Source organism: Pteronotus mesoamericanus, unplaced genomic scaffold (assembly GCF_021234165.1).
Source record: "Pteronotus mesoamericanus isolate MK-2021 breed Mesoamerican mustached bat unplaced genomic scaffold, CSHL_Meso_final contig_1, whole genome shotgun sequence".
NCBI lineage: Eukaryota > Metazoa > Chordata > Mammalia > Chiroptera > Mormoopidae > Pteronotus > Pteronotus mesoamericanus.
This window is the reverse complement of record NW_026554998.1, coordinates 2,690,624-2,711,490: the sequence shown is the minus strand read 5'-3', so window position 1 is coordinate 2,711,490 and position 20,867 is coordinate 2,690,624. Positions and strand designations below refer to the sequence as shown.

General features: G+C 52.8%; 2 protein-coding genes across 2 annotated transcripts in view; both read right to left on the bottom strand.

The window, feature by feature from the left end:
• The window catches only part of RADIL (Rap associating with DIL domain), a 44,997-nt gene extending 24,788 nt beyond the window's left edge, over positions 1–20,209 (bottom strand). The window contains exons 1-2 of the mRNA XM_054572136.1: positions 20,165–20,209; positions 16,067–16,664 (exon numbers count right to left, since the gene is read on the bottom strand). Coding sequence (XP_054428111.1) covers positions 16,067–16,601 — 535 coding nt within the window. The 5' untranslated portion in view covers positions 16,602–16,664; positions 20,165–20,209. The remainder of the gene's footprint in view (positions 1–16,066; positions 16,665–20,164) is intronic.
• PAPOLB (poly(A) polymerase beta) lies at positions 7,013–8,977 on the bottom strand. Its single transcript, XM_054572218.1, has one exon. The coding sequence runs from the start codon at positions 8,975–8,977 to the stop codon at positions 7,052–7,054; it is 1,926 nt and encodes a 641-aa protein (XP_054428193.1). The 3' UTR covers positions 7,013–7,051.
• Positions 20,210–20,867: the final 658 nt, after the last annotated feature.

Below are 20,867 nucleotides of genomic sequence, written 5' to 3'. Positions count from 1 at the left end.
GTTACTCAGGGGTCCGCCTGATCGCTGTTCAGCTGTTGGCGCGTGTCTTACCCGCTTCCCAGCGCAGGGAAACAGCTCGCAGCAGCCTGACAGGCGCCGGCCTTGCAGGGACCTTGTTCCTCTGCATCTTTCTGTGTGGGTCGCATTCTTTAAGATGAACGAACGTTGTTACATCATCGGAAGGGGGGTGATGGCGATACTCTCACAGTGTGGTGGCAGACCTGTCCCCAGTTCCCCTGCACAGTGGGCTTCCCGGTAACACCCAGCAATGCCCCGGTGTCCCCAGCCCTGCCTGGGTCCTGGCCCACGAGCCCTCTGTCCCCGTCCTGAAACAGCTGTCTGCCCTCAGGCTCCTGAACCCACACCCCCCCACCACCCTCTCCTGTAGCCAGAAGACACCTCAGGCCCACAAAAAGGTACAAATCAGGCAGAATAGGAATCGGGCTGAGGAAACAAAGAAGAAAATGACAGACAGGGATGAGCATCCTCTCTCCTACCCAGAAGGAGCCGCTGCGGTTTGGGGGCACGCACGCTGCTGCAGGGAGGGAAGGGCGGCCCGGTGGGGCTCCGCATGCGCGTTTGTATTTCATCGCCTGTTCAGTATGACTAAGATGTTACGTACACACATTTTAAGTATCTCCGAAAAATACCTTATTTCATTTTGCAATTTTTTTAAAGCTTTGATGAAGTGGTACCACATGGTGTGTATCCTTACGCAGCCTGCGTTTTCAATCAGCACCGCGGCAGTGATGCCTGCGACCCATTTGCGGTGCGTGTCCCTGGCTCAGTCTCTCCGCTATTGCATGGTATCCCTTGTGACATGTCGGAGTGTGTGGAGACGTGGTGTGACTTCCACAGTCGGGTCGCAAAGGACACCTGGCTCGTGCCTGCCCTCTCAGGTCGCGTGCGCTGGGCTCCATCAGCCGCCACGTCGTGAGCACGCTCAGTCCGTTGCGAGGGTTCGGTTTGGGTTTGGTTTACGAATCCACACTCATAAGTGAATTTAGCTGATGACACTATTATACTTCCCCCTTCTCTGGGTTTGATGTGAAGGTCATACAGGGGTGGGCAGAAGTAGGTTTACAGTTGTGAAACAGAGTTTATTCTTACACTATTATTTATTTATGACTGTATCTTTTTCTATGGGAACAACTGTAAACCTAATTTTGCCCACCCCTGTATTTGTTTTGTAAAATGTTTCTTCTTTTTCTATTTTCTGGACTAGTGTGATGTAAATTCTGTAATAATCTTGCCCTTGAATATTAGGAAGAGCTGGCCTGCACAACCTTCTAGCTCTCACGTTTTCATGGTTTTACGTTGATTTCGGTGGGTGTATTTTCAAACTGCTCATGCAGTTTCTTTCAGGCTTACAAGTCTGTTCAGGTTTTCTATTCTTCAGTAAGTTTTGGTAGATTCTTCTTCTGGGAGATTGTCCATTTCATCTGAGTCTTCAAATTTACTGGCATCAAGCTACTTGTAAGATTCCTTTAAAAAAAATCTGTACATTATTTGCAGCTATATCCCCTTTTATATCCCTAAAATTGTTTGTGTGAACTGTCTTTATTTTTCCTCATCAACCTTGCCAGTTGACTACCGTATTATGCTGTATATAAAGTGCACCCTTAGCCCAAATTTTTTAGGGAAAAATAAGGGTGTGCATTATACACGGGTATAATAATCCTGTGCATAATGTGCACAAAAAGGTGGATGTGCATTATACACAGCAAAATATGGTATTTTATCAATCTCTTCAAAGAACCTACTCTCGGCCCTGCTGGGCAGCTAAGCTGGTTAGAGCATCGTCCCCGATACACCACCGTTGGCCTGACCCCCTGTCAGGGCACATACAAGCAGCAACCAACGACTGCATGAATGAGTGGAACAACAAATCCATGCTTCTCCCTCTCCAAAAAAAAAAAAAAAAAGAGCCTAGTCTTCACTTCATTGATCCTCTCCACCGCAGGTTTATTTTCCATGTCTTTACTTTCTGCTCTATATTATTTCCCTTCTTCACTCATTGGGTTTATTATATTCCTTATATGTAACTGTGCAGGCAGGTAGCTCATCATTTTCTAGAATGCGAATTTAAAGCAACAACCCTCCTTGTCACACCACACTGGATGCACCCCCGCCACGGCACGTCCGTGACTGTCCAGCTCTGATTCCCTTCATGACAGTCACTGTCATTTGGGCGTCGGAGCGCGGCGTCCGACCAACACAGCCGCTGTTGCCTTCCAGCGCCCTCCTCTCCTTCTTCCCAGCAGCTCGGGAGGAAGGAACGGTGGTGAAGCGTTCCCAGTGGACTCTGGCTGCTGCGAGCCATAAAGGGACCCGTTAGAAGAAGCACATCGGTGCCATACGGCCATGTGACCAAGGTCCCCTCAGTGGAAGAGGAGGGAGGGGCACTGCTGGGGCTTCTGGGAAAGCTCCTGGGAAGGAGGACAGGGTTTGCAGGGACACCTTTGTCCATGCCCCTTCCTTCCTTCCTCCTGCCTGAACTGACAATGTGGTGGCAGTGGCCCCGCAATCGTCCTGCACCCTGAGGTGACCTTGAGAACGGAAGGCACAAACTAGGACGGTGGGGCTGGATGTGGGAGAAAGTATAACTGAGCGTGTTCAGCTACCGCTGCCTAGCCAGACACACTTCCTAACCAATAAAAGCGCTTCGCACGTACTGCCCCCCAACCGCCACCTGCCAAAAGGGGGACCTCTGCGGTCTCACTGGGTGCGCGCCGCTGCACCCCTGCCCACTCTGCACCTGTCGCCCCAGCAAAGGGAGCTGCTGCTCTGGACAGAGTCTGTCTCGCGTTCCCTCGTCTTCCATTTCACTCACACCACACGCATGTTTTGGTCGCCCTAAGTTATACTGCCCTACTTTGCCTGTTTTTAAAACACACATAAGTTATATCACACTGTGGTTCTCTGAGACCTTTTTCCCTCAGCATTAGGAGCTGAATCTACAATGACACACACAGTCTCACAGCTTTGCGTAATTCACAGCGTGACTGCACCGCTAAGTCTCCAGCCCACCTTTATGGACATGGGGTCATTTCAAGCTTTAGACTCTTCCAGAACACAGCTACGGACACTCCTGGGGACCCATGGAACAGTCTCCCCCGACGTTTCTCCCACTGTGACATATGACACATAGAGAGGACTGCGTCTACATGGCGCCCTGAGGGCGTGGAGAGTTCTGGACGTGGCTGCATGGGTGACCGCTGGACTCTGGCTGCCGCGCGCCGCAAAGGGGCCCGTCAGCAGCAGCACATCAGTGCCGCACCGCAGGGCGGCAGAGGCCCGCTTGTAGAGCAAGTGGAACACAGGGGCTGGGCCTATCAATGGTACCAGACAAGACCCCAAAGAGATCCAGGGCTTTGCACTCCCGTGTCACGACTGCATCAGCGTCCCCACTGCTCCCCATCCTCACACGCCCAATCACTGTGAACTTCATTTTTGTAAAATAAAGATCTCTGTGGACTTAATCTGCAGTCTCCTTACTCCTAATGAGGCTCAGCAACTCTTCCTGTTTGCTGTCTACCCCCAGCTCCTCTTCTGTGAAATGCGCTTTGTTTGCCCGTTTATATCGAGTATTCGATCTTTTCAAACAGACCTTTTCTGGCGCCCTTAATATAACCGGGATAGTGGTCACGTCCGTTTTATGTATTATAAAGTCTCCTCCCCGCCTACGGCCTGTTTGTCCTTTTCACTGTTTATTATTTCATATGTTGGAGAGATTCTGTCCCTCCGTCTCCTTTGTGGCAGGAGCTTTTTCTGTGTCTCCTTCCAGAAAGTCTTCTCTGTGTTCCCTGTTACAGATTTCCAACTTCCCATTCTGTAGGCAGAGAATGTGTTCTATGAATCTGATACTTTGAGACGTTGTCTACTTTCTGGCCTAGCATGGGGTTAATTTTTGTACATGCCCAATGTTTATTTGAGGATAACATGCATTTCCAGTTGCTAGGTGGAGGGCTCTACAATAAATATCCGATAGATGAGGGATGACAGACACCAGCTGGGAGGGATGGGTGACAAATCCAGCCCTGGCCATCTGTCTACGTATCGTCCAGGGCCGCCTTCACCCCTCAAAGGCAGCTAAGTAGTTGAGACGGAGACCGTATGGCTTCACAGAGCAGAAGTACATCCTGCCTGGCCCTGCATAGGAGAGGTCTGCCAACCACGGCTAGGCTCCAAACTGCTTCCCTTTCCTTTTTGATATCGTTAATGAAAGAGCTGTTTCACAGTCTTCTGTGGCAATGACACCTTTGGTAATGTCTGTTAACCTTTGCTTTGTTACTTTATGTTGAGGCTAATTAGGTGCAAAGCAGTTTCAAATTGTTCCATTTTCCTGGTGTGTTACTACTTCTATCATTGATGCAGTGGTCCCTTTTGTTCCTAGTAATTATTTTTGCTTTGAAATCTGTTTGGATGATATTGTTACAGAACAGCTTCTTTTCATTAGCATCTCTTTTTTCCATTCTTTTATGTCTTACATATTGGGTGTGTCTCTCACAAATAAAATAGCATACAGCTGGGCTTAGTTTTTCCATGGACTCTGACAAATCTCTTTTAGTCAGGAAGTTTGGTCCATTTATTATACACAGTGACAGATATATTTGGTTTCATTTCCACCATCTTAGATTGTATTTTCTTTTTACACTATGTTTTTCTAGGCCTGCCTTTCTTTCCTGACTTCTTTTGAATTAGGTTTTTAAACTCCATTATTAACCCTTATTGATTCGAAGTTTTAACCTTTTCATAATTTCCCCTAATATTATAACATGAATTCTAGATTGAACAAAGTAAAAGAGTTCATCAGTGTCTCCACCCTCCTCCAGAACAGTCTAAGACCATCCGAACTGTTAACGTCAGACTGAGATCCCTTTACTAACTTCTTTGCTGTTAATTTTATTATGTTTTAAATGGAGAAATACATCTGTTTTCAAAACAGTGCTTGAACAATACAAGGAGAACAGATACTATAGGACAAAGCAAACTTCAGCCATGAGACACTACACACATCATATTAAAAAATAGTCTGATATTCAGGTAATGAAAACTAGAATTAAAAAGATCCAAAAGTTTCCAGCTTAGCAAAACTATGTGTAAACACAGTGACGGGACTAACTTTGGGCCTGGCAATTCCAGCCCGATGCTGTGGCTGCTGCAGACGCGCAAGCAGACGTCGCCTGCCCTGTGACTGCAGTGGACAGGCAGGGTGACTGCACGGGACAAGCCGTGGGAAGCAGGGCCACAGTCTGTGTACTACACACCAGAAAGCAATGCTGACAAGAAAGCCAAATTACCACAGTGCCCAAATGGAAAGAAGTCATAGCTCAGCTTCGGAAAAACTAATCCAGAAAGATAGAGAAGGAGGTTCAGAAATTGCAGTTTGATGTGAAAGACCCACAGGTGGTAGGAAGGAACACCGTGGAGGGACAGGAGGAACCCGAGCCAGGCTCACCGGCAGAGCTGCTCGGGGCGCCGTGTCCAGCTGAAGGAAGGCTGCCCGCACCTGTCGTCACTCGTGGCTCCCCAGCGGGGACGTTCTGCTGCTTAATCATGAGTGTTTTTGTTTTAAAGAAAGCTATTCTTAATAGTTTGTAGGAAAAAGAAAGAGTAGAAAGCGGACTAGATGTCAGGTACTTGCTAGAAATTATATTTTTTTCCTAGATGTAAAATTTACTGATGAATTTTAGTAAGCCATTTAAAGGCAAAAGTTGGCATAAACTTCTTGGGGAAAAGATACTTCTGCTTACCTGTTTAAACTGGACATTATCTTCCCTATAAACAGGTGTTTTGTGGAAGACACAAAACTTCTCATGTGTAGAGAGCAAATGGCCATCCAAGACAGATAACATGTTTTATGGGCATTACTTTCAGTCAAGTTTTACTAAAATATTAGCTATGGAACCAAAATTTAGTGTTTTATGCCATGTGGCCACAAGGTTGTTGATTTTATATCATGGTTAAGAAAATACCAGTGTTCTGGGTGTTTATGAAATACAAGCATATCATGTGCGCACAAGCAAAGAGAAGAGGTGGGGAGTCAACAGGCTATTTTGTTTTAGGACAAATGATTAAGGACAAGACGACAGAGACCTTTGTTAGCACCAAGTCAATGTTTGCTGTTCGATCACCAATTGTATACACTATAAAAACAATTCTACAGAAAAGAAAAAAGTCTTGACCCTGTCCCATCAAAAGCAAAGAATTACTAATTACTGTTCCAATGCCAAATATATATCCTAAGAGTTGACATTTCATTTTAAAGGGTTACAGCTACCTCACAGGGACTGAGCAAGATGTATTTTTACGCTTTTCCTGAAGTACAGTATACTACTGCACAATGGTATCCGATTTGGAGATTGATAATGGAGGAAAACTCTTCAGGAAAAAACTAAAATTCATCAAGCTTAAAGATCTAAAATTAGCTCTACTTTCTAATAATAATACACATATAATACATCATCAACATAAGGATATCAGATACCAATTTGTATTGCAAATTTTCCCCAACAATGCATCAAACATAAATCCAGTCCAGATGTCAGTCATGGGTACACATATAGCTGAAGGGTTTTCTTTTTCTTTAAGGGAAGTAATCCTTTGAAATAGTTACAACTTTTGCTGACACATTAATAACAGTATGTCTAGCTTCATGTACTAACCTGGACTTCTGATCAAGATTAGCCCAGCAAAGGAAGTTACCAAATAAGCCTATATCTATTTTGAGTTTTACGTAGTTTGGTATCCTTCATTCTCCTCCTTTAGCATTTGAAGACAACACTTTGAGTTGGCGGATATTATTTATGGACTCTTGAGGTTGTTTTTATCCGTTCAATCTGTTTTATTGAATTCTTGATAACAGGAATAGGATTTGCAGGGAGGGCAGGGATACTGGAAAGGTCTGTACTGGGTGTTTCCTGCCAGGCCATCAGAGAAGCTACTGTTTGAATAGTTCCAAATTGAGTTGTACCATCTTTTTTCAAAATCATTCTTCTTCTGCTCTGGCTTCCTCGGTCCTTTCTTCTTTATGAGGTGAGGCAGTCCTCTAGACTCCTACTATGGGATTAGCTATGTTTGTTGCTGTGCTCCCTGAAGGCCTGGGTGGATGGTTTACCAAAAGCGTTGAAGAAACAACTCTAGTGATTGTAGTCTTCGGTGGTGGAGAAACGGCTGCTTGTGGCGCAGGCTGAGGAATGCTTTCACTCGCTGCACCTCCTGGGCCCTCACTGGGATTCGCTTGCTGCAAGGAAACTTCAGCAACCTGAGCGCTGGTCACAGATGCTGCCATTACAGCCAGCGTGGGACTGTTTCTACCCTGGCAGGTGCCAGTTACTGGGCCAGTCTTCATAGCACTCACAGGTGAAGGAACAGATGTGCTGTTTTCACTGGCTGCAGACAAGTCAAGACTGCTATCATTCAAAGCTGTCAATCTGACATGTTCCGTGGAATGTGTTTTCTTTTTCTGAAGCACATGATTAGGTAGAAGCTGATGAAGTTCCTTTTTTCTTACATGCATTGCATCAATTTTCATATCCATCTCGAACAACTTACTATTTATTGCTTGCCTATAAACTGTGTCTGTGAAAGACTGGATATCATAGGTAAGATCAATACTGAGCACTTCGGAGTTTTCTGGCTTTTTTAACACTAACCCAATCACCCACATTGTACAAAACTCTTCCTTGTCAGGATTTTCTTTGGGTGCTGGAAATGACTGAGGATTCACATGGGCCAGTGTGATAAATTCATTCTTCTCCAAACTTCCAACCAGGATTCGGATTTTTGATTCCACCAAGCCCACCCATTCTAGATGTTGTTTTTCTGTTGGTGCACGTGCTAGAAGTACAATGTAATGCTTGTACTTTTGAAAGAAGCTTGGAGCTTCGAAAAGTTTGGACCAGTCTGCCTTACTCAGCAAAATCTCATGTGTGATTGCCAGCCCTTGTTTAAACTCCTCAATCATGACCATCCTTGTTGAAACCGACACGTTGTATGTGGAGTTCTGCTGTGGGTATGCTGGTGTGATTATAGGCATAAGATGGTACCTGTCACTGGGATTTACTCTTGGGTCCCATACAGGCAGATTAAGATTTCGTTCTTCAGGCTCTTTCAGTAGCACTGGATTTGGCCACTCCCATTCAGAAAATACCAAGAAAAATTTCCGTACAAGAGTTGATGCTACTGCGTTTGGATAAAGCTGGCAAGTTCTTGCTACTAGCATGGCCCAGGAAACGCCTCCTAGGAAACCTAGTATATTGGAATAGATATTGTGGCATTTAGCCCACAATTTGATGGCTCTGAGCGTTAACCTGAAGTTGTCAATGTTTGGTACTAGGTGTAGTATTTCATCGGTTACCCGGCAACCGTTAAGGCTTCTTATGCATCTAATATCTAAATTTTTAAGCAGACTGTCATCTCTTAGGTCCAAATCTTCTGGAATAGTCTGCAGTGCTAATCTTGCAAACAAAATATCAATCTCTATCCCATCAAAACACAGTCTAATAACTGGTACAAACGCCTCCTCCACAGCCCTTAAATCCTTCACTTCCTCGTGCAGTTTCAGCTTGTCATAGAAGGAGGTGAAGAAGTCGCTGCGGTCAACATGTCTCGGCGCCACGCACAGCGCGTCGATGTCGGCGCCCTTCGTGTGCACGCCCAGCCGGTACGAGCCGAACGTAAAGATTTTGCCTCCGACATTTTCAATGACAGCTGGCGGAAGACTCTTGCTTTCGCTGATTTCTCGTATCCATTCCTTTACCAGATTATTTAATTTTTCCAAAATTAAAATCCTGCGCTGCAGTTCCTCTTCCTCTTCCAAAACCCCGAAGGGCTTCAGGGTTTCGATTAACTTCTGGGTAAGGACGCAGTCCGTCTCCTTGGGGGCGGCTAAGCTGATGGGGGCGGAGATGCCGTAGAGCCTGGGGGACGGCGGGGTCTGCTGTGATCCCGGGGTTGGCACCGGAAGCGGCATCGTCTCTAGCGCTGGCCCAGCCACGCCTCGTCCCCGGCCACCGCGACCTCCGCCGCCGCTGCCCGGGTCATGGTCCGCCGAGGCGGGAGGGGCGGGGCTCCGACCAGGTCCGACCCGCTCCCGCCGGTTCAAGCGTCTCTCCGCGGTCCCCTGGGCCCCAACATGGCGCCCGGGCCCTCGACGCGGCGTTCTAGAACCGCCGCGCACGCGCCGCACACGCAAAGGCACACGTGGGCCGCGCAGAGCCTCGCGGGAGTTGTAGTTCCCCGGGGCCTGCCACGGGCTTCAGGCTTCAGGCTTGGGGTGGTGGGCTTTGGTTTTCGGAGTTTTTACTGTTTTCTGCGTTCACCTTGACCTACCATCTGTTTCCTTGCTCACCATGGCTCCTTACACCTCAGACCTACTTCCCCTCCGGGGCATCTTCAGTGGGCCTTCCACCTAAGGCCCCTCCTTTAGAAACCCCTTTACAGTGAGGGTCTGTGGTGAGAGCAGCCCCAGCCGAGGCCGCCGTGGCCGGTGCCGGGGTGACGGTGTGTAGCCAGGCTGGCTGGCACCCAGCCGGGCAGTCGTTCTCCTCTCGCTCCGAAGGTCTCAGCTGCTCTCTGCTGGCTTCTATGTTCCCATTCCGAAGTCTGCAATCAGGCTAACCTGGTGCTCGCCTGTCTCTTATTTTTGGCTGCTGTGAAAACCTCTGTCCTCAGTGTCCTGTGTCAACGTTAAAAATAAAATAGCCAGTTATTTTGCCCATAAAAGTAAATTTATTCGGGTTCGCAGAGGAGTTACAGTTCCAGACGTGCAAGTTACAGCAAACCACAGGCGAGCCTGGAGAACAAAGGAGGGGAACTCTAAAAGAGAAAAAAGAGGGATTGGGAGAGGCTTATAAACAAAGTGTCCATTAGAACAAACCGGGAGAGGCAATTTGAAGTATAGTGACTTCCCATTGGCTGAGTCATGGCGGTTTCTCATTGGCTGGGTCTGTTGCTAGGCAAGGAGAAAACCTTCCTTTGTCCTGCTCTTGTAGTAGAGTAAGCTTCTTGCAAAGGCAGCTTCCTCCTATCGGAGGAAAGTATGCAAAATATGGTGAGCGGGAGTGTGGGAGAGCTCACCCAGGACTTCCCCGCTCCGCTCCGTTTTAAGTGTGGTTTCCTCTATTTATTTTCACACCTGCAATACCGCCGCTAGGTGTCAAGGGGTAAATTCCTTTTCATTTATCTTACACAGGATACACGGTGATTCCTGAGTTTCATGCTTTTCATTTCACGACCTCTGTAACATTTTCAGGCGTGTCCTCGGAGTGTGTCCTCCGCGCCACTCTCTTGATTCTCTTCAGGTGGACATGTGATAGACCCTCTCATTCTGTTCTCCATGTCTCTTAACCCACGTTTCTTCCAGGGTGATGGCAGATCTACCTCTCAGTTCTCTAATTCTCTCTTCAGTTGTATTTAGTCGCTGTTGAAGCCATCGCTGAAATATCCGTTTAAATGTGTATGTTGTTATTACTAGAAGAATTATCTTGTTCTTTTCCAAATATTCCCTGTTTAGATGATATTCTTTCCCACCTGTTTTTTTCCTACCTCTTATTTCTTTAAACATTTTAAACACATTCATTTACTCAATATTATATAATGGTCCCAATTACTAATGCTCTTGAGAATCTGATTCAATCTGATTTGTTGTTTTCTACTGACTCATTTAGAGTAGCATCATTTCATGGGTCTTGTGATTTTGGATTATGAGCTCATCTCTGGCAAGGGTTGGGATGCCTGTGTGAAGGTGTGTCCTTCCAAAGAGGATGTGTTTTGTTTCTCTCCGATGTCCTTGTACACTATCAAATTATGTACACTGCAATTTAATTTCTTATCCAGGTTTATCCAGATCACATAAGTAGTCTGATTTTAAACACTAGACACACATGAGAGGAAGAGTGGCTTCCAATTCTAGAAAAGAGTCTTTAGTCTTCCCCACCCAGAGCCCAGGTCAAGAAAGATAAGATTTTGTCATCTCCTTTTACCAGGTAGATTATTTTAACTACATCTTTTCATTCAATGTGCCACCCTCAAGGGTCCCAGCTATATTTGGGGGGGTCTCAGTTCCAACTCCCTACCCCTTTAGGTCCAAGGCTTTATGTCTCTGTACAGAGCTATCAGTATTAAACAAGTTTCATGGCTACAAAGAGCAGAAAACCTGTCCAGCTATGCTCTCCCGCTGGGCTTCCTGTGTGAAGCGCAAGCGCCCCCCTCCGGAGGCTCACCGTGTGCCATGGCCAGAGGCCTCCGGGGAGGGCGGCGCCGCCAGCCCGGCCCCACGCAGCACCATCCACCCCAGAACAGGCTGTTAAACCTCCTTCTGACGTTGCGTGTCTACGTGAAACTAAAGGCTATGAATCTTTTTTTTTTTTAATCAAAGCTGTAAATCAAAGGATGAAACTGGCTGTGAGCAACTAACTGTTTAACTTTATGGCCTTGTTGAATTAAATATACTTAAATGTCTTTTAAGTTCAAATACTTCCTAGTTTTAGACTGGTGAAAAAAGTTGGGGGTTGCTTTGCTTTTCACCAAACCATATAAAATAGATATTCTCCACAGTGATTCTGTCATTGAGAACAGCGTGAAGACTTACTCAAGGCTCAAGAGGCAGCTCCTGCTAAATAAAAGGAGAAAACAACACAGATCACCTCCCCCGACCTGACATAAGTTACTAAAACTCAGATTCATAGAGAGAGAAAAAATGTCAAAAGAAATTGACCACAGCAAGGTTGGGAGACAGGAGAGAACAGGACTCACCACACACCGTTAGCAGATGAGCCTGACATCCCTCTCTGCCACTGGGCGTCAGGCCCCGTCTGCCATCTGTGGATAACAAGGTAGGAAGACAAACACACACCCAGAGCTGGGCACTCAGAGACGACACCTCTGCCGCCACCAGCCACTCAGTGGGCTTAGAAGAGAGGGGAGGCTGGCAGGTCAGGCATTCAGGTGCCAGAGCAGAGCGTTCCTGGTCGCTGAAGCCACAGCTTGCAAAAGTGGACAGCTGTGCCATCGGCAAGCCACTCCCCCCAACCCCTCCGTCCCGGATGCGCCACACAGAAAACAGACCCCAGCTCTGGAGCCCTGGACTCACAGGAGGCTGAGAGGGGCCTGCGCTTCCACATCAGCACTTCGCCAGGCATGGAAGGTACACTTCCTGGGTGCCGGGCACCACACAGACATTTGAAGGGCAGTGAGTCCCAGCCTCCGGTGGCTGACGCAGAGGCGCCCCTGGAACTGTGTGACCTACAGAGGGAACCTCAAGTTGCCATGGCTTTCGAAACACTGTAAGCTGGCCTTTCTCCATCGAGGGCACCCAAAGTCTCCCAGGAACCGACTGACACAACATTTCTGAGGCCCAAGGCGGCCACACAGAAAGGCATCCACAGGCGCAAAAAGGAGCCCCACGTGTCACCCTTCTCAGGACGCGGGGCTTTCACGGCGCCCTCGGGGTGCGCCGCAGGCGTGGCGGCATGGCCTCGTGGGCGCCAGGCACGAGGCCACTGGCCCCGAAGGGGAGGCGCTAGGCGTGGCTGAGACTGAGCTCATCCAGACCGAGTCCAGGACTCTGGGTCCAAACCCGTGATTCCCCGCCCAGGGCCAGCTCACCTCCAGGACACTGCCCTCTGAAACCGGTGGTTGCCACGACTGGTAGGGGTGCAACTGGCATCTGGGGTAGAAGTAGAAGGGGGCGCTGCTAAATAGCCTTTGCCGCCACGGCAAAGAACTGTTGGCCCAAACTGCCGAGGGCGCCAAGGCTGAGAAACGCAGCCAAAATCCACCCTTCCATCCTGGAAACACAATAAACCCTTCTCCCGCCCTTCCCAAGCTGCTGACGAAAACCACATGGCCTGGCCAGCACCCCTCCCCGAAGGAGCTTATCGCCTTATCTCAGCGCCAGGATCCAGAGCCCTCTCCGCGTGGCACCGGGCCCGAGTACCGCCTTCCGGGAGACCGCAGTGAGAGCCACTTTGCAGCCCCACCAGCACTGCCCTCGGCGCTCCCAGCACTGATGCACAGTATTTTGATCCTCCAGAAATCAGGGGAAGGGGCAGCTGTGAAAATGTAATATTTATGGAAAACAAACGCCAGAGTGCCTGAGTGCACAACAGTGGCCCAAATGGGGAAGGGGGAGGGGCTGGATTCCGCTGGCAGTGCCCTCGGAAGCGTCTGGCACGCCCACTTTCCCACTGAGTCTCCCGGGGAATCCCAGCCCGTGCGCCGGAAACCAGGCTGCGGGGAGCTCCTGGCGCCCACACCCAGCTGCTCCGCAGATGCGCGCCGGGGGCTTTGGCTGAAGGCCACCTCTGACACCAGTGCAACCAGTGAGCCCCACTCACTAACAGCAGTGCGTCCTTTACTGTCAATAACTGGAACAGTGAAAGTTACCATGACAGTAGTCAGGAAGGCTGGCATTAACTCACATGCGCACACACACACACATACACACAAGGCACACACGCACGCAGCCCCTTCCCCTCTCCAGTGTCTGCTCACCAGGGAACACAGCCACAGTGTTAGAAGGTGGGACACGAAGGCCCCTCGCAGGGCAGGCGGATGAGCCCAAGCCCCTGTCCCATCACACTTAACACACAGCCCCCCACCCTGGACCGACTCCCCCTTCACTCCTCGCCTCCGCAGTGATTTTGAGTCTCTCTGTGGTCCCCACTGTTGCTGAGGATGGCACGGGGGACCCTGGGCCACATGTCTGCCGCCGAGCAGGTCTCAGGCAGTAGGGACAGACGGCGGCCTGGCTCCCTCGGGCCCGGACTTCTGTGAGACGACAAGGAGGTCTCAGAAGCGGGGTCAAAGGCCACGCTACAGCCGCCTGCAAGTCCACAGGTGCTGCAGCACAGCCCCCTGCCTGCACAGGGGGCCGCTCGGAGTGTGAGTGCGCGTGCGCACCTCCGCATCCCATACGCACACGTCACGGGAACAACCAAACGAAGGCGCTGGCTCGGAGGTCCTGGACTCTGGTCAAGTGTTGCGGCTGTCGCGGCTGTCCCTCCTGTCCTCAGCCGGCACCAGGCTGGCCCGTCTAATGACAGAAGCAGGCACGCCTGCCCTGCAACACCGTCTCAATCACCACACTGTCTTTGCTGCCACCGGCTAGGGGCGTGGCAAGGCCAGGAGGCACGGACTGCCCCGGGCTGCACCCCAAGTGGCAGGCGGCAGGGGAGGCCGCCTCCCTGGGGCCCGGGCGGCCTGCTCCGGGCAGGTAACCCAACCTGCTTCCCGCCAGAGAAGTGTGTCAGCGAGACCAGGCCGGCTCAATGGGCTCTTTATCTGAAAGGTTTTGCAAAGCCACCACCGAGTTGAATAGACTGTGAGCGATGGGCCTGCTCTTGCCTCAACTGCTGTGGAAGGAACAGGTCTAAAGCGTCGGCGAACAGAAGGCCGAGTCCCACTTCCCACAGGTGGCACCTGGCCCCTGGGTCTCCCTCCAGGAATCAGCTGTATGACACAGCGCAGGCTTTCCCAGGCCCTGCCCAGGTACCCAGGGCCCGGTGACCTTTAGGACAGGCAAGGCTGGCCCCTGGCCCATGTGCTGTGTGCAGCCGAGAAAACACGGGGCAGGACACTGGCCTCAAGCAGGACACCTGCCCCTCACCCACCCACACAGCTGGCCTCACAGGGCGTCGGCTCAAACAACGGGGGGTTGGGACAAAACGCCAAACCCGTGCAACACCAGGGCCCATGGGGTGTGGGAGTCGGGGGCTGGCCCAAGGGACTTAAAACACCACCATCCTACATGTCGGTTTGCTTTCTATTATCCCACGTGCCAGAGCCATAACCCCTCAGTGACGAAATCTTGCTCCCTGCCAGCGGACCCCCCCGCCAGGCCAGGCACCCACTGCCTGCGAGACACGGAGCACCCCGCTCCCCCACACGGGAAATGTTAATAGTACCCCCACCCCCACCCGGGAGGGCCTCCCGAGTGCCATGCTGAGCACTGTATGGACACTACTGCGTGAACCCTGTTCTCCAGACTGGGGACTGAACCGAGGCCCAAAGAGGCGGAGCCATCTGCCGAAGGTGACTGCGGCCCGCTGCAAGCATGGCGCCACCGTCTCCGTGTGACGTGCGGTCCCAGCCAGGCCCGAGGGACACCAGCCCCTGGGGTTCCCGCCTGACCCCCCACACCACTGTCTTCACACCCAAAAGGGGCCAGGTGGGATCCACGTTCGCCCCAGAGGCAAACTAGAGGAAAGGGCAACGCCAACCCCTGGGGGACATGTGTGCCTCGGGGACGTGCACAACCCATCTGCGAAAGCGCAAGGGCCCCTTCCCACCCTGGAGGGTCACAGAACCACATGGTGGGCCTCCCGAGGCCATTTAGTCTCCGTCCACTCTGGGCCTCGTAAGACGAGGCCACTTGCTCACCTCAAGACACCATTTTCTAGGGGACACTAAGAAAAAGTCAAGTATGATCTGAGATACATCTAAGAGTCTTCTGACATTTGAAAAGTTATCTTTTGTTTCATTTACCTATGAAGATAATCAATCCTTTCCACCAGCTGAATATGAGGCAGACCCAGAGCAGCGGCCACGGGCCTCAGAGCCACCCCCGGCCCCAGGCGCCATGCTGCCTGCGCGCCTCCCCAGGGCCATGGCCGGGCCTCGCTCCAGCACAGCCCCCACGGCCCGGCACCCACAGACCTGCACACACCCAGACGCGCCCCTCAGCCCTGGCGGCCCGGCTTCCTCATCTTCTCACAGGGTCGCCCCTAAGAGTCTCCCAGGGCCTCGGGCACGGGACTTCCTGTCACGTGCCTGCACCCCACTGGGCTCGGCGTCTCTGCAGCTAATGGCGGGACAGCCAGACAGGAACGACGATCCTGACTCAAGAGGAGTCGTCTGCCTGCAATACCCTCAGTATTGCAGTCGCCAAGCACAACGGCTGCCAGAAGGCCACCGCAAAAGTGGGGAGCGTAAGATAAAGTCCTCAAACACGCGACGGAGGCCCCCGTCCACACAGAGCAGGCACACCTCCGCCCCACGGCCGCGCCTTTGCCTCTCCACGCTCCCTGACCAGCCCCTGCACCCCGAGTCTCCTGCCCACCTGCCGTCACAGTGTCCACGTCCTTGGCTGCCAGCTCTTCCACGTCTGACCTCTTTCTCAGCTCAAACCTTCGGGACAAGCCTTCTCGGGGTTTCCATAACTCCTGAATCAAGAGGGGCTTCTCATTGTCCCCGAACACCCGAAAGCATTCCGCCTGCCACTGCCGCCCGGAGTCGCCAGCCTGGCCCACCACGTCGCACAGCACATACTGGCTGGCGCACTCGGGGCTCAGGGCGTAGCGCTCCAGGGCCTCTTTCACCAGCTCCTGGGCGCTGGACGAGCCGGTGGCCAGAACACTCTTGTAGTGGGTGCCCGTGCAGACACTGTCCCCAAACACCTTCAAGACCCCGGGGGCTGAGAGCTGGGTGGAGAGCTCCGCAGGGTCATCGCTGGCACCCAAGCTGGCAAAGGTGGTGTCCAGGTCACGGTACTTATAGCTCAGCGTCCGGGACAGCACGCTGGACAGCAGCTGGCCCTGCCGCTTCAGCTTGTTCTTGGTGGGTGGAGACATGATGAAGTGGGTCCCATAGAACATGGTGGGCTTGTCTTCATGGGCGAGGACTGCGGGCTCAGCCAGCAGAAGGGGAACGGCTGTGTCCTGGCAGGGAGAGACAAGGCGGGTCAGCACTGGGCGCCGAGAGCGGCAAAAGCAAACGAGGCGCATGTGCACTGTAACTGACTTCATAGGCCATCCAGGGCCTGGCGCCTCAACACAGCAGCAGATAGGCTGCCCTTGGCCAAGTCCCCACAGTGGGGACCACAAGGGACAATGAAGGTGTGAATGGGCTCAAGCGCCCTTCAAGCCAACCCACTACTAGAAAGCATGATGAAGTCACTGACATGAAGACTTACTCCACTGTATGGTTCCCACATCCTCCTGGCAAGCGCTAGGCCCATGCACACCACAGGCTGAGCCAGGCAGCAGCAGCGCCGTGGCTGTGGCTGTACTTGCCGGGTCCTGGCAGGGCGGCCCACCTCCCGAGGCAGCCCACCATCTACTGCACTGCACCCAAAGAGAAGTAAACAACGCAGGGTGCGGAATGGCCGATCTGCCTACATCCAGCCTCCCTCCGCCACAGCCTGCAACAGGAGGCTCATGGCAAACACGAGTGGCACGAGGAAAGCGGGCCACAGCCAGTCCTGGCTTGGCGGCGCCACGTCCCTGGGACAACAGCACTAGAATGTTGACACTACCACAGTGGACACAAAGGGCCCTTCCAGAAACGGGAAGGCATGACCGGAATGTGTGCGCTCCACCCACCGTGTCCGCCTGGTGTTCGGGCCCTGTTCAGGCCCCGGATGCTGCCTTGGTGGGGAAGTGAGGAGACAGCCCCCGGGCACTTTGGCGGGGTCGTACAATCGCCGTCCCGGTGCGCTCAGTGCCCCGCGGGCCTCGATTCTGAAGAGGCAGCTTAGCGGGCAGCTTAGCGGGCTCCGTGGGAGCAGGAGGCACGACAAAGGGCGCAGTCTCTGCTCCTCCCCAAGTCAGCGGTAACTGCCCCCACATCTACGCTCTGTCCTCAGTGGCGACAAGAGCAGACAGCCCCTTTGCTAGAAGCCTCTGGACACAGCGCCCAGGTCCCAGTGAGGACCTGCCAGCATTGGGCACCTGCCATTCCGACAAATGTCAGCCCCCTCCATCCCAACTCACTCATGGCTCCACAGGCTGGAAAAGGCTTTGGGTGTGGGGCGGGGATGCTCCCCCAGCCTGACGGCCTGCTGCCCACGCTTGACCACGGCAAAGCTTTCACTCTGAGCCACCTCCTGAGGACGCGACCCTGCTGAAAGCAGCCAAGTGTCCTCAGCAGCATGAGCTCAGGTGGCTCTCTTTGGCCTCGAGTGAGTGCGGCTGTAAAGGAACAAGTATGTCAAAGGCCTCGTTTCTCCTCCTCCTTGTTGAATCCTAGGGAGGCCAGAGCGAACAATGGCCTCGCCTCATGTGCCTGTCAAGGCTTCGATTTAATTTACAGCAAAGCATTTCCAAGAGCACACGCTCGGCGAGTGCACCACTTCGCACGCCCGGCAGCAGCCCCGGGCCCACCTTCCGAGAGGCACAGACCTGCCTCCGACACTGCCAGCACGTGCCCCTCGTGCAGAGGACTGGCCTCGCCCCAAATACTTGCCTTTCTGGGCCCCTCCTTCAGGCAGAGCCCCAGGGTCCCAGCCCAGACCCAAAGGAGCAGCCCGTGAGTCGAGCTTCTGCCTTTCGAGATAGTATCTGAATATAAATTTAAATACGATGCTGAAAACTGCAAAAACCATCACAGAAAAGCTGTGACATGAATACAGGAGCTTAAAAGGCCCCAGATACAAAGGGAAAGTGAATTGCTATTCTGCACCAAGGTGGATCTAGGTTCTGTAACATCTGAAGCTAATACAATTCTGCTGTAATAAAAAAGAAATAAAAAAATTACAGACACCCGACTACTCATCCACTCCTCAGGCCTGGGAAGTGAGCGCCGCCCCACCGCTGCCGGCCGTCCCTAGCACTGGATTCCGAGGCCAAGTCAGGAAAAGAGGGCAGAAAACTGTCAGGAGAAGGCGACCTGAGCCTCTCGGTAACTCCTCCTTAAGCCCCAAGAATTCCCAGTAAACACAGACCCTGATCTCTTTTATCGGAAGCTTGTTCACCTCACAGTCACTCTCTGTGGCCATTTCCAGAGAGTAACCCCAGGCGGTCCCTTGTCTGCTCACCACCTCCCTTCACAATCACCGAATGCAGATGCAGCCTGCCTGTCAAAATCCAGCGGCCTCGTTGTTTTAGCAACGACAGGAGTGGAGGAATACCCGACAGGGTGGGGCGCGCCCCAGTAACCAGATCTGGTTTGGGGAGGCAGGACCTGCCTTTTCCTCTTCTGCTTAGGTCTCTGTCTTTCACATTAGTAGTTGGGGGAACACGGCCTGAGGGTGTCGGACGCTGGCTGTTGCTTCTCTTAGAGGCTGTTTTTGGTCTCGTTCTCAGGGAAGAGTCCAAGTTCTGACGAAAACAAGCTCAAGTCACACCAGCGGGCGCAGTGAGCGAGGTCAGTGCAAGGCTGACGAAATGGGTGGAGGACGTGGCCGGTCCAGCACCACAATGTGGAATCCATTAGTTTCCACCAGGACAGGAAAGGAAGAGGGTAGGCTTGCAGGCTCTGCTTTATCTCCACTGCCCATAAATCCTGCCCTGACAGCTCCAGCCAGTGCAGTGCTGTTCAATACAAAATAATTTAATCAGATTTCATTCTGACACACTAGCCTCTTGAGAGGGGACTGATGTTTTTTCTGCCAGCGGGATTAAGGACTGTCTTCTCTCTGGGATGCGCAAGAGGTGGCCCGTGCTGACTGGAGACACCTGTAATCACCAGGGACTTGGAACATTCTTTTCGGCAATTCAGATTAACCAAACACTTGACAGGGCGCTGGGGCCTGAGCCGACCGGTCTGCAGCTCTGCCCAGCCCCACCAAGGGCTCCCTGATGAGAAATCAGCAGGTTCCCACCGCGGCCCCAGGAGCTCCCATCTCAGCTCAGCATCTGTTTGCTTAGATGCAGAATTTGTCGAGGGGCTGGAAAGGCTACAGAAATAGCTGGGAGACAGTGCTTTAAGCTGGCACATGAGGGGGGAACGCGCCGCTGTATGAACAGGGAAACCAGGACGGGCTGCGGGAGGGAGGAATGAGGGGATGTCACGCAGACACTGGAGGGAGGGTGTGGACCCCTGCGCCCTGCTCTCCCGCGCGCCCGCGCTGCCAAACTCCCCTCCGAGGAGATCGCCAGAGACTAAATAAGGCCCAGGGGTCCTCTGCGTTGGAGGGCCAAGGTCCAGGAGGCAACGGCCACAGGGGACCCCCTGGAACCCAAAGGCCGGGCCGCCCTCGCGGAGTGGCCAGCCTTTGGGCCTCGACCCCAAATTCCGCGCTGGGCTCCGAGAGCCGGCCTGTTTCCATGGCAACAGGACAAGCCTTGCCTAGGAGGCCCGGGAGATGCCCCGTGAGGGCCCCGCTGCCCGAGCGCGCGTCCCGCGGCCTCCCCGCTCGCTCGGCCTCCGCGCCCCCAGAGCCCCGGCCGCCGCGAAGCGCCCCACGTCCACCACCTCTCCTCGCGCACCCGGCACTCACCTCCAGCCCAGCCTGCCGCCGCAGGCTTCCCGCGTGGCTCCCACACCCGCCGTTACCCTGCGCCCCTGCGGTGACCCACGCGGCGCCTCCTGCCGGCCGCTCAACGGACGAGCGGGGCGGGGCTTCAAGAGGGTGGGCCCCGAGGCGGGGCTTCTTTGGGGCGGGGCCTCATAGGGGCGGGGTCAGCGAGGAGAAGAGTAGGGCAGGGTGCAGGCTCTTTCTGCCGGCCACCAATGGACAGGGCCAAACCCTCCAGGGGGCGGGGCTTCAAGAAGAAGGGCGAAGCCGGTGAGGGGTTGGGCTGGGAACTAGCGCTACTTGATGGCCAATTATTGTCTGTGGGCGTGGCCTCGAAAGTAGGGCGGGGTTTCCAGGGAAGGGCGGGGCTAGTGTTAGAGAGGCGGGGCTATGCAGCTCTTTCCTCTCCTACAGTTCGAGGGGCGGGATCACGGGAGGAGGGGTGGGGGCAAGGCTAAGCTCAGGTGCCAAGTGCTAGCCTCAGGCTCTGGGGGCACCAGTCGGCTGCCTGTGTTTTATCCCCATCTATTAGTCCTGCAGTGGGTGTGGCCAAGAAAAGAAGGAAGCAGGCTAAAGCCAGCGCTTACCAGAAGCAGGCAGTCCAATATGTAAACATCTGAGGCTCAAGAAGGGGATGAGGGTGGCTGCTGGTTCCGTCCTCCCTACAATCCATCTCCCACCCAGC